A 19,055-nucleotide genomic window follows, 5' to 3' on the forward strand; every position below is an offset into this window, starting at 1 on the left:
AAAATAACTCCCAAATCTTTAATAATAAAGGTACGTTGCAATGTTACGGCCGAAATATCATACACAAATTCAAGGAATTCGCGCTTCTTAGTGTAAGACATAATGTTACATTTGGAGAGGTTTAGATAAAGTCGATTTTCATTGTACCATTTCACAACTGCGTTAATATTGTTCTGTAAAGTGAAGCAGTCCTCTATAGATTTTATTGCTGACCAAATTTTAAGATCATCAGCAAAGAGAAGTTTAACGCATGTTGATAAAGAATCACAGATATCATTAATGAAAAGCAAAAATAATAAAGGTCCAAAATTGGAACCTTGCGGCACACCCGAAGTTGCAACGTAACCATCCGAAATGTAGTTACGATATTTAACCCTTTGCTCTCGATTAGCAAGATATGTTTTTATTAGGGATAGCAAAGAACTGGAGAAACCACACTGATAAAGTTTTTACAATAGCAGATGATGATCAATTTGATCAACAATGTCAAAGCCACATTCGACAATTCAGGGAATTGCTTAATGAGCCTTAGAATTACGCTTAATCTACAAACAGTCATACATGTTACGGAAAAGTGGTACTAATATAGGTGTGGGAATGCTTAGTTGCTAGATTCCTAGAGATATTTGTCGTGAGAATGCTTAGTTATTAGATTCCTAGAGTTGTTGGTCGCTTTTGTTAGTTTTGTAGAGTCATTTGCCCACGAACCTAGTTATATCGTACCATAATAAAAATCTTCACATTTTAATTCTTTTTGTTTTCTTCTCTAGAAGAAGCCACAAAATTAATAATAATATTAATTAATAATAATTAATAATAATCCACAAAATTTTTACAATTACTGTAAAAAGACAGGACATTTGATAAATAATTGTTTCAAGCGAAATCAGGTTCCATTTCGTTCAAATGAACACGCTAATTTTAATCGACAAAACTTAGGGCAAGCTAGTAACAATTTTTCTGGAATTAGTCTAAACTCACGTCAAAATGACTATTCAAGCAAGAACCAATAATTTTCCTCAAAATCGCCCATCTGTATTACAGCGTAATCCAAGTTACCAAAATTTTAATCGTAACGTGAACCATTTAAACTTGAACATGAAGTTTGTAAGGGACGAACAAACTCCACTGGATTTTCAGTCCCAACAACAACAACAATACGAAGATCCGAATCAAACGAACGAAGAACCTTCTTTAAATTAAACACACTTGTTAATGATGCACCAGATAAATTGTTTTCCATTAAAACTAAAACAGGAAACCGTTATTTAGTTGATACGGGTTCTCCAATTACATTCGTAAAACAGGAATCAGTCAAAGAAAAACTAAATCCAAAACTAATAACCAAACAAAATTTAATAATCGCTGGAATTAATTCGGACTCTTTAACTCTACCCAAAAAAAGTTTCTTATACGAAATTGCTCCAAACATAATTCATCAGTTTTATTTAACTTTTAGGTTCTGATTTCCTTGAAAAATTTGAATGTCAAATTGACTTTAAAAATAAAATATTGATCACTAATTTTGCAAATCTTAAATTATACCAAGGTTCAAGTACAAATAATGATATTCAAATATCTTCAGTAACTTTAACAATTCCACCAAACAATAAAGTTACTAGTCGAAAACCCTCAAAATTTATCAGAAGGGATTTTATCTGGCTTTCATCAAATTGAAGTAGAAAAACGCGATGTCGCTAAAACAGTTTTTACTACGGAAGACGGTCATTTCGAGTACCTACCTCCGTATGCCTTTTGGGTTTAAAATCGCCCCAGCGACTTTCCAACGAGTGATGAATAATATAATGACAGGTTTACAAAATGAACTATGTGTCATATACATGGATGATATAATTATTTGTTCTACTACCCTCGAAGAGCACATAAAACGAATTAAAGCAGTTTTTGAACGTGTACAAAATTCAAATCTTAAAATTCAACCCGACAAATGCGAATTTCTCCGCAAAGTTCTGTATTTGGGTCACGTTATTACAAAAGATGGTATCAAACCGAATCCATCCAAAATTGATGCAGTTTTAAATTTACCAATACCTAAAGATCAAAAATGTGTAAAATCATTTCTAGCTTTAACGGGCTATTATCGACGGTTCATAAAAGACTATTCAAAGATAACAAAACGATTGACTAACTTATTGAAAAAAGATATAGAATTTAATTATGAATTCAAATTTGAATTTTGAAGTGTATCGATTCATTCGAAACCTGTAAACGCCTACTTACCACGGCCCCTATTTTGCAGTACCCTAATTTCGAACAAGAATTCATACTCACAACTGAGGCAAGCACTTTTGCGATAGGGTCAATTTTATCACAAGGAAATATAGGAAGTGACTTACCAATAGCATATGCACCAAGAACACTTAATAGTGCAGAAACCAAATACTCAACTATAGAAAAGAAACTTTTAACCATTGTCTGGTCATGTAAACACTTTAGACCGTATTTGTATGGGCGAAAATTTAAAATCGTTACAGACCACAAACCCCTAGTTTGGCCTCTTTCAATAAAAGTAATTGCATTAATATCGGAAAACGAAAAAAACGAAAATCCGCAGACACCTCATATTCAAACAATAATTAAGGACACTTGTAACGATCCCAATAATCAGAATTTAAATTTACAAGAAATATTGACAATAAAACAAAGTTTAAAATTAAACTTGATCAAAATTCCAACGTTTAAGCTGTCAGCCTTAAGCCTAAAAGATTGTTTTAGAATTTTTTGATTGATAAAAGATTCACTACCTGAAAATGAGTTTTAAATTAATCCTTTAAGACATTTACCATTACTAGATATCTTGTCTTTTATTTTTAAAGATAAACAAGTAAAATTTCAAGTATGTCATGATGTAGTAAAACTACCACCCGAAGATCAAAGAAACGAAATTGTGAAAACCACTCATGCCAATAACACCGAAGTTCATAAAGGTATTAATGAAACGTTTAGACGTATAAGCGATCAATACATTTGGCCTAACATGCGAAATGATATAGAAAATTTTATCAAATCATGCGATGTTTGCAACAAAACTAAAACAAATCGAAAGAATCTTGATTATTCCCTAGTAATAACTGAAACTCCAAATAAACCGTTTGAACATGTAAATATCGATATTAGAAATTACTCGAAACAATATTTTATTAACAATAATTGATGATTTTTCAAAATTTGCACAAGCGTATCCGATACCGAACAAGCAAGCAATCTCTGTTATTGAAAAATTACTGCTTTATTTTCAACATTTTCCTATCCCATTGTGACGCAGGACATGAATTCGATAATCAGTATTTAAAATCTAAAGCTAGATTCGATCAACATGTAAACATGTTTATGTTAAGGAAAGCCAGATTGGAAATAAGATGAGAAATAAATATAATAGTCCTTTTAAGATTTTAGAAACAGTAAATCCAAATACGACAAAAATTCAAATTTCCGAAAACAAATCGTCAATAATTAATTTCGATAGATTAAAACCGTATCAAGAATCTAATATTGATAATCCCCTTCCAGGTTGTTCATCGGAACAGGATTAAATGGCGAATTGATACCATTCAAGACCCCATCAGGCCTGTTCTTCCAAAGAGAAGGTATTGCACGAATTTCAAACGATAATTGGAAAATTTTGGTGTATAAAAATATTACATACTTAGAGGAATTATTTCATGAAAACAAAAATGCACAAAAACAAATTGAAAATATGATACGACGACCAAAACAAGATCCTGCCTTCAGAGTGTCAATCCAATCCCAACTGAATTTTCTTAATGCCTTATCCTCACAAAAATAGGGAAATTAAATTACCATCATCGATTGCCAATAAATTTAAAAGAGGAACTATTAATGGCCTCGGGTTTGTTTGGAAACTAACTGCGGGCAGTTTAGATTGAGATGACGGTCAGTATTATAACGATTGCATTGAACGACTTGAAAAGGGCGAATTAGAAGTTAAAAACCTTATGAAAAACCAAATTAAAATTATTTCCAGTACCATAAAAAAATTCAATGAAACAGTTTCTAAATTAAAGCATTAAAGACGGTATTACGCTAAATAAAGATTTAGAAATTATCTCACAGAGACTAAATCAATTTTCTCAAAATATCTATTTTCATGATTTTCAGCTTAAATTATTTCAAATTGTTGCTCAAGACTTGGAATCTCTTATGATCGATCCTTCAGGATGAATTAAATGACCTTATCACTAGTGTAACTTTCGCTCGCTTACAGATTCCGCATGCATCAATTATCGAACCTGAGCTATTGTTAAAACAACTGACAAAAATACCTCAAAAATTAACTCATGGAAATCTACCTTTCATTCCAAAAGACAATAATTTATAAAAAATTTTAACTTTGATTAAAATCGAAGCTTTTCAAACATTTAACAAAATCGTTTTTATCCTTCACGATCCAATTGTCAAATCCGCCGAGTACGACTATTATCATACCTACTCCAGCTATAACTAAAAATCCCAAAACCAATCTTTTTTACACAATTATCCCTCTCCACAAATATGTTGCTGTATCAAGAGAAAGCAAACAATACATTACGCTGGACAAGGATGATTGCACCGAAGTTGTCCAAAACCAGATAAAACATGCTACGACCGTTTTCCGAAAATGTTGTCACCAAGCGCTTCATGTGAAGTATAACACTCATAATGGACTCAGCACTGTGACGGTATAATCACATCAATTAGTGATTATAATATCCAAAAACTAGCCAATAACAAGTGGCTCCTAACTATCTCGCATCCGACTACAGTAACAACCATTTGTCCAGGAGAGAATTCGAAAAATGAAATAATCGAAGAAAACAGTCTTTTAACTTTAAACTCAAAATGTAGTGCTTTTGTTGGAACGACACGCATTTACGCTAGCATAGAAGACAATTGTATCCGAAAAAGAGAAATTACCGAAACTTCAACCTCTTCAAATTAATCATTTAAATCTCGACGAGTTGAATACTGCAGATCAGAAAGTCCGAGAAATTGACGAAAAAATTCGACCGCAGCATCAGGGAACCATTCACATCCAAACACTGGGGAACGATCACCTATGTTACCATCTTCTCAATATCTGTCATAATAGTTTGGCTTCTTTGTAAATGCGGCATCAAAAGGAAAATTCGCAATTGTTTGAACACTCAGGGCAATGACTATGATCACCGTCCTCACAGCGGATGCTGTCCTCAGGTTTTCAATTATTGCAACGTAGGATCAACAGTCACCCGGCGCCCGTCCCTTCCTTCATTCGACAGGTTGTGACTCCAATGAAAAAGAAATAAGATTTCAAATGCCTTCAATCAGTAATAGTGCATGAGTGCGGTATTCAAGGGCCAATAAACGCATGTGATCGTGTGAATGTTAAGTCGTTGCGTATTTTGACATCTTTCCTGATATCAAAATGTCTTAAGGGGGGAGGTGTTACGGAAAAGTGGAACTAGTGTAGGCGTGGGAATGCTTAGTTGTTAGATTCCTAGAGTTGTTGGTCGCTTTTGTTAGTTTTGTAGTAGTAGTCATTTGCTCACGAACCTAGTTATATCGTACCATAATAAAAATCTTCAAATTTTAATTCTTTTTGTTTTCGTTAATGAATTCAACGCGTAAAATACATGATAAAATATGAATACAGAGCTTATATAAGACGAAAAACTTATATCCGCACAACAAAATATTGTTTCGTCAAATGTTCTTTAAATGAGTCTTTAATTCACTCAGGTTATCTGGACCCCAGATTTGGCGATCGCTGCAACTTTAATATTAGATTTTGAGTCATCGTGACCATCGCTGCAATTTAAAATCACTGGCTTTGAGCGGCGACTGTTAGAAAGGGACGATACCCTGTTGTGAAAAGTGTTAAAGATGATATTTGTCCCAGACAATTATAAAACCACAGAAATCCTAATTTTGTAGCAGATTTTCTTTGCTAAATTTGTATCTCAAAAAAATTGCAACATGGTAAAAAATAGTTATTTATTGACTAAGGGTCTTACAATGTGTTTAAGCGGATAAAATACACGTAAAACCCGTATACAATACAACGTTTCATCCGCAGTCAGACAATATAGACTATATGTATTCGAGACTAGAATATTTTCAAATTATTTTTCAAAATTTTTATTTGACGTTTTGAAGTGGCGTTTGTCAAATTAATTTTTAAAATTGAAATACTGCATTAATTCCAGCTTTACAATTTACAGTCATCCAGACTCTTGTTTTTTGACAAAACTTTGATAAAACAAAAACCTGAAATCAAGTTTTCACTTTCAAAATTGAGATATTACCAACTATCACAAAAATCCCTAAATCGGCTAAAATAACAATAATTCTGTTTAGAAATGGCAAAGGGGGGGAAATTACAAAAAATACTATAAAAAACTCGTTTCACAAGACTTTGAAGCACTCGTTCTTTCACAAAAACTCGTAGCTAACGCTACTTGTTTTTGAATCTGAATTCATGCTTTAAGAGTGGTCTTATGAAACTTGTTTTTTAATCTACTATTTTATACTTTGCGTTTATAATACGTTTTTTAACGTCTATCAGTAGGAGTCGTTTATGGCTCATTAAAGTACAGTGTCAGTATAGGGATATTTAGTGTTCAAGAGTTTCATCGATAATGCGTGGAATACATGTACTACGTACTCGCCTACGGCTCATTTTCTAACTTGGGATTCGTGCGCCAAATCAACCCTTATAAAACTTGTTTCTTAATATACTATTTACATGACTAATAGGCGGTGACGTTTGAGCAAATGAATCTTCGCCAAAAAAAATTGCGTGTAAAATTTTTACCTACATTTTTATAATTGTTTTATGGGAAGACTTGTTTTTTGTGGCTGTTTTTGCTAATTTTAACCGAGTTTAATAGACTTGAAGAACTAAGCTTAGAAACCACATTAATTTAAAATTTTTGTTGGTCCCAAATTTATTCGCCGACCAAAACTCTCTATGGCCCGAATTCTTATCTCATCATTAAGGATGTGATTAGCTAAATACGCTATTAAACTAAACATAAAACGATATAGATTTATGTAAATCTAATGCTGTAGAAAGAGATGCAAACGTTGCCATGGAAGTTAGAGACGTTATTAAATTTAACAATGGGATAAGAATTCGGGCCTATTTCTCGGAAACTATAAATATTTCGATAAAGCAAGTTGAGTTATATTTCACTATTTTCACTTTTGAACTCCGCTATCACTCTTTACAATATTTGCACAACTACAGACTGATCCAGAAATACTGAATTTGTTGGCAACAAATTTGAAAGTAGTTTGTAATTTAAAAGTGATTCGGTTTTCTTTGACATTTATTTGACTTACAACCCAACAAGATTGTTGAATTGGTAGCCTTTAAAATTGAAATTTAGTACTGCCAACAGACTCATTATTTCTGGATCAGTCTGTATAAAATTTACACAATAACTTTAGTCATATTATTGTTTGCCAAAAGGATTCATATTTTTTACAATAGATTTTATTTCGTCTTCTTTCATAATATGTAAAGTAAAAATAACTGCTAAAAAACATATTTTTTTACCGCACATAGCGAGCTTCTGAACGTTAGGGAGATTTTACCGATCGAAGACAATGGGGATTTCCAACGAATATTAGAATAAAGATTTGTTAATATATATTTAAAGTACGTACCCTACTACTTATGAATCTAAAAACATAAGACTGTGTCTAAATTCCCGGCATCGGTATACAGCGCAATCCCGACAGCGTCATGAACATTCAAAATGTTGTCACCAACGACCGGGATTTGTCTTCAATTTCGGCTTTCTGCACATAAGGCGCGACAAGCAACAATATCAACCGGTGCGCAAAACTTGTGCTGCGAAATCGTGTCTTTGATATAGTAGCTATTAGTGTTGTTTTATTTTCAAATTTTTTATACTGAATTTAGGCGTAAATAAATCTTGACCTAAACGTACAGTTGGGGCCTAGATTGTCGTTTGGCTTGTTACATGATGTTGATGACATCACTTTCAATTAAGACGTGCATTACGTTTCCAGAACTTTGCAAAAGTTTGTTTCTCGTAATAATTTAGGGACATATCCTTTTCCGAATAACTAGGAAACTTTTGTCCAATTTTGAATAGGTATGTCCGACACAATGTAACGCGCCTAGCCATAATGTCGTCTTGAACTTGGATCACGATCCAAGATATACGAGTATTTACTCCCGAAATTCAATATAAAAAATTTGAACAAACAACTCTAGTCACGGCACCTACTCTAGCAAAGGCACGATTGCACAGCACAATTTTCAGTGAAAATAAATTATTTACATAAAAAATAGTTTTTCGCACCGGTTGATATTGTTATTCGTCGCACCGGGTGTGCAGCAAGCCGAGATTGAAGACAAGCCCCGGTCGACGGTAACATCACTTTCAATGTTCATGACGCTGCCGGGATTGGAGTGGATACCGGTGCCATGAGTTTAGACACAGCCAAAAAGTAAATGAGAAAAAGTTATCAATAGTAGCTACAAAAAATTATGAAGAAGCAAATCTCCAACCTAACCATTTTAAACTCGACTGTTTCAGCGGTAAACCACTGAAAAAGACTAACAAATAAAAGCGAAGCAAGTAATCCGCCTTATGCTAGTAAAATTTTTGATTTTCAATCGTTTTGCATTACAAAATGCTACACGCAACATGGTAGCTACTTTTGGAACGAGTTTTATAAGCAGTGTGAGGAAATTTTATGGGCGAAGGTTAGTGCATGGGCGCGCGCTTGCAGTCAGATAAACCTTTAAATCGAAATGTTGTGGAACAGCTTGCATTGTTGATATAAGTTAGGAAAGAGTATTAAAAAATGTTTAGACAAAGAATTTTTTGTTTCAACCCTCGCGAAGGGGCTGAAAAGACGTTTTAGCTAAAAATTTGCAAACACCTAAAATTGGACACATTTTGCGTTTACATACTCATATCTTCCTTCTGGATAAAGCTAGAAACTCCGTTTTTTTTGCAAACAAATTTTCAATAAATGCAGATTTATACGTAGTTTAACAAGGTTGAGTTTTGATAAAGGGAAACCAAAAAAAATACATTTTCTTGTAACGTTGCATAATTGTGTAGTGAAATTTTCGAGATGCGAGAAAGTTTTTTAATTTAAAAGATAGACTCCCACATAATCGAGACGAAATAAAGCTAATACTTGAAATAAATTTTTGGTGCAAGAATCATTTCGTTATCTATAAGACTCACCAAGTTATTGCAATTTAAAACACATTTTGTAGGTAACTAAATAATCGTTCTTTAAAGTCCTTTTTAAAAAAATACACAAATCGTAACGTTTCTGACGAATCAACAATTGTAGTTACACGCTGGAGTACTTGGTTAGAAGCAAATGTCTAAAAATTTTAATCAATTAAAATCATTTGTTTATTGCTTTAAACGACGATGCACAAAGCATTAAATAATGTAAAACTTTAGTTTTAACCACAAATTTAGTTTCTCAACTTAATTTTATTGAAAACAATTTTTCAAATATTCCAACTACGATCAAATTTCTAGAAACGTAAAATTTTAAATTATCCATTACAGTTGAGAAATTTGAGTCTACGTTGATAGAGTTAAATTCTGTAGAATGATCATTACAAAATAAATTAAATGCAAAAATTGACGCAGTTACTAGAGATCCCGATTTTCTAGTTTTAAAACAAATGGCGAATAATGTACCACCTTCGACATATTTTGCATTAGCACCAAACTTTTTATTTACTCCTGTAACCAGCTGTGATGTAGAAAGATCTTCTTCGAAATTCAAAGATATTTTAACCACAGAACGGAATCAGTTTTCGAGAATTTAGAAAGAATCACAGTTATTTAAGCGAATTTCTCAGAGAAAATGATTAAAATATTTTTATTTAGTTTTTAATTTTAATTTCCACTGAATTAAAACACAACATTTTCAAAATGTAATAGTGACTTACGCTCTGTATTAAACATCTTCATTGGTGTCCATGTAAGATTGAGGAAATGATGAAGTTTTTTAACGGTTATGTCAAATTAGGTGCCTTGTCAGGGTTTGAACTAGCCAAGCAGAAGCTGATATTAGCGACTATTTTAAAATTGTTTCAGAAAATAATCTCAACAAATATACCGCAGTCTTAATAAATTAGCGACTATTTTATTGCCACAATTTTTCTTAGGTACTCCGTAATTATAATAAAACAATAATATTTATGTTTTAATTAGATTTTTGTAAGCGACCGGTAACATTAATTGTATAAACCCCAAGTAAACTACGCCAATGCAAGCGCTATAACGGACCATTTCATCGATAAATATGAACATCGCGAGAGCGCTACGACGAGTCAACTGATCGGTTGTGGCCTCATGGCCATCCCATAAAATTTCCTCACACTGTTTATAAGACACATTTTGTCGTACGCATAATGGAGTAAGTGCGACAAAATGCCTTATACACGAGATATCATACAGTATTTTTTCTACTCTGCACCTTTTTAACAAAAAAATAATAATTTCGAAATTTAGGCAATTTTGTGTCAATTGACAGTATTTGCGCGGGCCATGAAATAAATTAATAATATGGACCGTCATTAGTTTATTCGTAAAAATGTATTTTGAAAGTGTCCAAGACAATACGAGCTTTTGTGGTAAGTGGGTGGAATTTGAAAATTTACGGAAGGAGTACTTGCACTGGCTTTTGAAGTTATATTTGTACATTACTCGAAAGGTGTTCGAAGGTACTACCTACATATTGTGAATGATTCAAGAGCCTCTAATGGTTCGTATTTGATTCATTTGATTAAATTATGCATTTGAAATAGGTGCCGATTGTCACTGACAGATCTCTCAGATAATTTATATATTATGATACGCAAATCACGTATGGTATGACCTCAGTACAGGGTGCTGCATTTTGGATGTCCGAATAGGCGATCTCAAAAACTAAGGAGGTTTATAGAAAAATGAGTGACACATTCTCGGGTCCGTTTTTTGAGAGAATAATTTTGGTCAAAACCGCATCTCGCTATCGTCTTTTGTTTTCGATTTATAAACAAAAGTTGACATTTTAGTGACATCTTAAAAAATTCGTATCTTCCTTATTATAAAAGATTCACATTTACAACAAAGTACACAGGCACTTTTTAATAGAGAATTTAATATTGTTATGAGCGATTTTTTTAAATAATTTATTTAGCTGTAATAACATAAATTTGTATTTTTTTAAATAAGAATCATAGTTGGCTATGACATTTTTGATAAGCTTATTTTTTTCTGAACTCAAAACAATATAAATATATTTTGATAAAAATATATTTAAAGTATTTGAAAGCAGTTGGGTATGGAAACATTATTTCACCTAAAAGGTGTGAATAATCTAGAAATTTTGTGAACGGTTATTAAAGTGAAAAATGTGAAATTATAAAAATAAGCTATGTTAAAATTATTTTCAGTTAAACAAATATACGAGCATCGCACATTTTAATTACATAAAAAATGTGCAGAAAATTGCAAACGATGTGTCACTACCATTTGATGCCACTTTTTTTATGACTTAGTGAAGTGCAATGGAAGTGAAGTGGATAATGCTGTGTATTTTTTTTACCGTAGATGGAATTTGATTTTGGTGTTTGGATTGTCATTTTTTTGTAAAATAAAATTTTATTGATACATAATCATACAATTAATAAGATTTTCTTCTTCCAACATTTCATCTTTAAAATTGGAAAATATGTAGAATGACAACGTAAGCTTGCCATTTTAAATATAAAAACAAATCATTTTTATTAATTGTAAAAATTTGATCTAATAAAAATTTATTATGCTGTTTTTGAATTACTTAGGGTTTAAAAAATTATTAAATTACAACTACTTGTTGGGTAATACAATTTTCATAGTTTTAATTAAAAATCCAAAATTTTTTCATTGCCTACTATAAAGAAAAAACCAAATGTTTTGTTTTTTCTTAAATATTTAAAATTAATGTATTAGACAAATGGACATATCAAATAAAAAAAAAATAAGCTTTTCGATAATGTCATAGCCAACTCTATGATTCCTATTTAAAGAAATACAACTTTATGTTATTACAGTTAAATGAATGGTTGAAAAAAATCGCTGATAACGTTATTAGATTCTCTGAAAAAATATTTCAAATATGTATATTTTATAATAAGGAAGATTTTGCTAAAATGCCAACTTCTGTCGAAAACAAAAGACGATAGCGAGGTGCGGTTTTGACCGAAATTATTTTTCGTTTTTATCTAAACCTCTTAACTTCGGAGATCCCGTATTCGGGATTCCATGCAAGTTTATTGTAACTTCCACGGTATTTGAACTGTCGTAAATAATACGTCAAGCACCCAAATTACCCTCAACAATAGAGGCATTTGAATTGTAAAAAAGTCCTACTTTTTATAAGTCCGGACCATGCTGTCGTGTCCGAACCTCAAAACTAACCACAGCAATATTCTTATTCTTAATAGTAATTCGGTTATTTGTATTAAAATTTATGACAGTTATATCGTCATAAAAATCACAAAACCGATTAACATATAATTTTTTGTTAAAAAAGGGGGCAAATTACAAAAAATAGTATAAAAAACTTGTTTTATAAGACCTTGAAGCATTCATTCTTTTTAATAACTTGTGGCCAACGTCACTCGTTTTTGAAATTGAATCCGTGCTTTAAGATTGGTCTTATGAAACTTGTTTTTTAATATACTATTGTGGTATTTTTGTTTTACGTATTTTTTAACTATATCATATGCAACCAGTTATACGCCATTGCGCTCGGGATGTTGGTTCATTAATTGGCGGCAAATTCAAACAAAACGCTTCACATCTCAATTACATAACAAAAATAACTAACCCAAATAAAAGTGCGCGTTAATAAACCACGCCCGAGTTATTCGCTTTCAGCAATGAGTATCTACAAGAGTTGTCGAAAATTGTGCCCCGATTTCATTGTCAACGATTTCGTCACCAACACTATTAAAACAATACCAATTCGAGCGGGTTATAAAACGATAAGAGTGACCTTGAAAAACGCTGATTTAAACGATAAAAATGTAATTTTCTGTGCAACCACATCCCTGTCTATAGTGTGTCGAAAAGGGTGTCTTGTCGATATCGTCGATATAGTGATTAAAAGCACCCCAACGAATAAAACCCTGCGACAGATTATTCCTCTGCATGAATTTTTCGCGAGAGAAACATTTTTTTATAACACGATTCTGGTGGATTTGGTGGAATTTTACAATGGAAGTGTTAAAATTGAAGTCCCGACACTCATCGCTGCGACCTTAGATGACGAAGATGAAGCAATAATCCTGCAAAATGCAGGATGGGTGCCAAAATACGAAAAGTGGGTTGGAGAATTAACCCAAGGTCATATTTTCAAAGTCTTGCAGGAATTTGCCAGATTACACGCGCTGAGTTTCGCTTTCAGTAAACAACAACCGGAAAAGGATCAGCAGCATAGAAAGCAACTCAACACGGGCTATTTTAGTGTTTTCGAAAATAAACAAACTGTTAACATTGTACGAAACAATTTAAACCAAGTGCTAAAATTTTTCAACGACGATAATGTTATTATAAAGTTGAGAAAATTCGGAGATGAAATTGAAACATTCTTCGACAACGTTTTAATTGAAATTCCAAACAAAAGTGTTTTAGTACATGGAGATCCCACCAGCAATTTTCTGTTTTATTACGAGGTTTGTAGTTAAATTACGCAACTAACAAAACACTTGACTAAACGGGATTGCCAACTAATGGGCGATTTTTATTATATTTTTTTTCAGAAAAATGAAAGTGGTAACATCCCATCAAGGGCCAAGTTAATTGATTGGCATTTAGTTAAATTTGGATCACCAGTGTTGGATCTCTCGCTGTTTTTCTTTACGAATTGTGATGATATTAATAATGTGGATACTTTTCTCAAGAGTTATCACGTCAACTTGAATATTTTTTTGAAAGAGTTGGGTTGTGACATTGAAGAAGTTTTCTCACAGAAAAATTTGGAAGATCATTGGACTAAATATGCAAAAATTGGTCTTGCTCTTGCAATTTTAACATTGAAGATTCTTACATTGGAAGTTAATAAAAGGCCGAATGCAAATAATGAAAAATTATCAATTGAAGAATTTATTGACGCTTTTCAAGGCCCCCCAAAGGAGGATTATGTGAGAAAAATTAAGGATATTGTTAAGTACTGTGTGAATAATGGACTGATTTGAACAAGTGGTTGAAGCTTGATGGGACTTACTAAAAATTGTTTTTTTGCTTAACAGGAAATAGAAAATGCGAGCACTGCTACTTCGCAGAAGAAAACGATTACAAGAATTTAACTAACTTTTTCCTGCTGCCGATAACGCAAATAAGTCTTACCACCATAGCAACATAGCCCGTAAGTCGACGATAACATTGGTTTCTATGACAGAATTTAATATTTGTACAAAAGTCCTTGGAAAATAATAATAATATAATAATAAATAATGACACTAAATTTGAAACTTGGTGTTTTATTAACACAAAATTGAGCAAAAACAGCTTTGTAAAATAGTTCAATATTATCTTCCACCGCAATATAAACACTCATTGATCATTTTCTGGTTCAGTGTAGCATTTTTCAAAACGTGAACAGGAATCTCTGAAAAACGACAGCAGCAGCTTCGTTAGGATCCATTCTTTGATTTGTTTAGACACTTTTTTTACAGATTTTTTGGATTTGTGCCTTTCTTTCAAAAACTAGTAAGTCCATCATTTTTAAATAAATACAGGGCGTAACGAAAAGATGGGGACAACAGGAAACCAGAGATTTCCCTGCTTAAAATGTACCGGGTGCTTAAAAACCTGCGCACCAATTCAGTAATGTGTGATAGAGAATTGCTTACAAATCAAGGTAAAAACAGTCGTGATCGTAAGAGAATTTGATCAACAATAAAAATAAATTATTTTTGAAAAGGTTTTCTAGGAAATATTTCTATATAAATACAATTCCCAGTGTTGTCATATCTACAAATTGTCTTTAATATTTACAGATTTATTAAAATATAATTTTAGGAATTTTTCCAAGATTGTTCCCGTAATCTACACGTTTCTTAACAACGTACATATACCACTAAGTTTGTGCTCCAGCTTTTGAGCACCCTGTAGAAATTTAAGCCAATTTATTATAGCAAATGTGAAATAATACAATTTTTAAGTTCTTCACAACGCGACGTTTCGGCGCTTTGAGAGAAAGTCACGAAAATAAAATTGTTAATTGGTTTTTTCACTTCTCATTTGTCTTCCAAGAAAATTAATAAATGTTTATGAATTCGGAGAAGAACTTGGTAATTCTTTCATTGCAGTTCTGGTCTTAAGTTATCCCCCGTGGTGTTACGGGTTTGTTTTTCCAGTGAATCTTATTAGCGGTAATGGTCAGAATTTTAATCCGAGTATTCCCATGAATGAATTGCCGTAACGTTCATTGAAAACTTTTATTCTGGCGATTTTAATTTTTTAAAATATTAAGGGCAGGCTTGTAAAAAGCTCCATTAAAATTTAGCACGTTGTTAACAACGGAACTAAAATTTAATGGAGCTTTTTATAAACCGGCATTAGTAAACCAAAATGTTCACAAAAACGATTGTGCAGGTACAATCTGTGTGTAATCCTTCGACCATATATCATATAGACTCGCCGTAAAGCAAGTTTGTAGGCAGGTTGTTTGAAGCCAACATGTATGGGTGCGAGGAGTGAGGGGCAAGAGGAAGCTTACTTCTTGTTCAATGGCAGCTCGTAGTCAAGGGGCAAACAATTGAAAAAACATTACAAGTTTCAGAAATAATTTAAGTTTTCGAGTTTCAAAAAAAATGCCTTAGTTAAAATACTTCTAATTCTATCTTATGACATGTCGTCAGAGTTGTAATATTCAAAAATATTCAGTATCAAAGCGGAAAATCAGAATACGTTACGACGCCACTGGTGTGTTTCCAGATTTAGGTTAACACCTGTATTTTCTTACTTACGGATGACATTACCGATGAGTACCCCTTGTGAATACTTTCTCCTGTATATTTCGACGCAAGAACCAGATTTTACCCATTCACAAGTAAATTTAAGCCCAAAATTCACAATTTTTCCCTTTAATCACAATCGTGAAGCACGAAGTTTGACGAATATTAACGAAACACTTGGAAATATTTTGAATGGACCAATCAGAGAAGGGGTACCTAAGAGTCAAATTTGCGTACCAAGCCTTATTTCCCCTTGCCCCACCTGCACATGTTGGCTTCAAAACAAATCTCACCTCGCCCAGTCTATATGATATATGGTCGAAGGTGTAATCTGTGTCAACTTGGTGGTTCTCCCACTCCTGCACAGAGTTATGGCGCAAGCGCAACGATGTCTCTACCATAGATTATAGATATTTATAGTGGCTGTAGATTGGCGACTCTGCCGTCCCCACCACAAATTGTACAGACTGATCCAGAAATACTGAGTCTGTTGGCATCACTGGACTTAAATTTTTAAGGATACCAATGGAGTACTCTTCCAGTTAACAACAATTTAACATTCTTGTGGGGTTGTACGTCAAATAATTGTCAAGAGAAATCGAATTCGGTTACAGTGTTGCAAATTACGAGCACAAATACTTTCAAATGTGATGCCAACAGACTCAGTATTTCTGGATCAGTCTGTACATTCTAGTTACTGGTAATCTCACGTAAGCGCTAGTTGTATCGCTTAGAGGGAAATTCAAACCCATCCGGTATTAGACAATTCTAATCAAATATATTTGATGAACAAAAACACAGTTTTACACCCGACACACGATACTTTGAGTTTTACATGTCGCATTTCAACCTGAGGGTTTCCACAAGGTGATCAGCCTCAGGATCTTGTAAAACTCGAAGTTTGGTGTATCGGTTGTAATTGTTTTAACGTTATACCAAATTTTCATAGTATGAGCGTGATATGCAAAAAACTACATTAACAAATTTTTGTTAATTTTGGAAGAATTTTGGAATTGAAATAGTAAAAAAAAGCAAGACATTTTGTGCAAATGAATTTTTAATTTGATTTAGACCAAATAAAAGTTTTATCTTAGTCAAGTTTGAGAAAACAGAGCTCGTATCTCTGCTTGATTCAGAAAAATTTGTACTGTCAGTACTTGTCAAACTGAAAGTAATGATTTGTAACTTAATAAATGCCCTTTCAATACTCCATCGAAGAAAAACTTGAAATGGGTGTCATTCGTGTAACTCTTGGTGCATCTCAATGTGATACGGTTACTCCTTATGCCGTTTTAGAATTCTGTGAATACTAGTTCGGCTAATACCTGTGGCATTGTGAGCTTCATTTAGACTGAAATTTAGATTATTTTTAAAAAGATTTGCAACCAATGCTTGATTTAGATCATGGGTCACAGGGAAAATTCCATTTACCTTTTTTCTGGGACCAAAATTTCCGTTTACTTTAAAATTGGCAAAATAATTTTCGATTTGGATGTTCCCGGTAAGTTGTGAAATAGTTTCGCTTATCGTTGTGCAGCTTGGGTCGGATTTTTGCCACATTTACCATTTTGCACCATTTTGAGTTTTCCTTCAAGGGAGTATTGATAAGGGAATTCTTTAACTGACAAATCATTATTTTTTGTGTGACAATTAATGACAGTACAAATTTTTGTGAATCAAGCAAAGACACGAGCTCTGTTTTCTCAATGGTGACTAAGATAAAACATTTCTCTGATCTTAACTAAATTTAAATTTAATTTGCGCAAAACGCTTTGAGTTTTTTACTACTTGAATATCGGTATTCTCACTTAAAAAATAGGAAGAATTTTATTATGAGAAAACGATTGCCATAATTTTAAAACAAACAAAAATTAATGTAGTTTTTTGCATTTCACGCCCATCCATGAAAATTTGGGATAACATTAAAGTATCAAATTGAAGCTTGTTAGAAACTCTTTCATTTGAAATATAAATTTTTTCCTTTGGGCAACTGTAAGTATTTATTTTTTCACTGAAACTAAAACTTGAAACACCCAGACCCTGTATAGTTTCAATGAGAGATCTAATCATTCATTAATAACGTTTTTAAAATTTTATCAATCTTGTTTAAAAAAATTATTCGGTAAAATGTGACGTTGGTGATTTTATAGTTATGAAACAGCTAATAAAATGGAAAATTATTAAAAATCTTGTAACCATAGTAATGAGGTAAATTATTTTGAAATAATGCAATTAGCAGACTATGGTGGATTTATAATTTTAGAAAACTAGAAAAATGGAGTGTTATACAAAAAATGAAAATTTTTATATGGATAGCCAACAAGAAAATAGGCGACCCATTAATAAACCAAAACTTCACCGTTTTTGAGAAAAATAATTGAAAAAGTGAAAATTCTTGCCCTGACGTCAGCAATGTTCCTTTTTGAATCAGCCAGTCACAGAACTAGAGATAGAAAACTTGTCAACAAAGGTAGCTTGAAAGACGTATGTCTTTTCTTTATTTCTGCCTCTGTTGCGTTACATACGACTTCAGATGTGCTGCAGGAGCAGTCATTTTACCAAAACACCAACTTCTGCAAAATATTAGCACACAACACAATCACAATCGACAACGCACAGTTTTGACGTTTACAAGACAAAACGTAGGTCGTAGCGTTAATTGTATGCAGCGAAAGACTGACGAATCATTATTAGTTGAGCGCACAGCGCGAACTTTCCATTATTACTAAAAAAGTAACGATTTAAATAAGCTCAGACCGACATTACTAGACATCATTTTGTGTATACTTTCAGAATCTGCAATTTCCAAAAACTTTTACTTTCGAGTATAACATTCCATTATCTCCGCTGGTAATAAAAACATTAAACTAAGATGATTTCAGCTAAAACACTTTAGAATGATGCATACTTTCACATGTTTAAAGGAAGGCCACAACTTCGAGAACAGCTTGATAAGTAGCCTGAAACTAAAAAATCTAAAAAACTCAAACGATAAGTAAGGAGAAAACATCGGTACACACTACAAAATATTTTTCAAAATACCGGATTT

At 32.7% G+C, this 19,055-nt stretch overlaps 1 protein-coding gene across 1 annotated transcript; it reads left to right on the forward strand.

The window, feature by feature from the left end:
• The first annotated feature begins 12,836 nt into the window (after positions 1 to 12,836).
• LOC100141825 (uncharacterized) lies at positions 12,837 to 14,518 on the forward strand. Its single transcript, XM_001807247.4, has 2 exons — positions 12,837 to 13,720; positions 13,808 to 14,518. Exons 1-2 carry the CDS (start codon positions 12,926 to 12,928, stop codon positions 14,240 to 14,242), a joined length of 1,230 nt encoding a protein of 409 aa, XP_001807299.1. The 5' UTR covers positions 12,837 to 12,925; the 3' UTR covers positions 14,243 to 14,518.
• The last annotated feature ends 4,537 nt before the right edge of the window (positions 14,519 to 19,055 follow it).

This window comes from Tribolium castaneum, chromosome 3 (assembly GCF_031307605.1).
Source record: "Tribolium castaneum strain GA2 chromosome 3, icTriCast1.1, whole genome shotgun sequence".
Lineage (NCBI taxonomy): Eukaryota > Metazoa > Arthropoda > Insecta > Coleoptera > Tenebrionidae > Tribolium > Tribolium castaneum.

Excerpts from the sequence above, each read along its gene's own strand:
- LOC100141825 (XM_001807247.4), top strand. The coding sequence starts at position 12,926 with ATGAGTATCTACAAGAGTTGTCGAAAATTGTGCCCCGATTTCATTGTC. Across the intron at positions 13,721-13,807 it reads ATTTTCTGTTTTATTACGAG|AAAAATGAAAGTGGTAACAT; the intron begins GTTTGTAGTTAA and ends ATTTTTTTTCAG.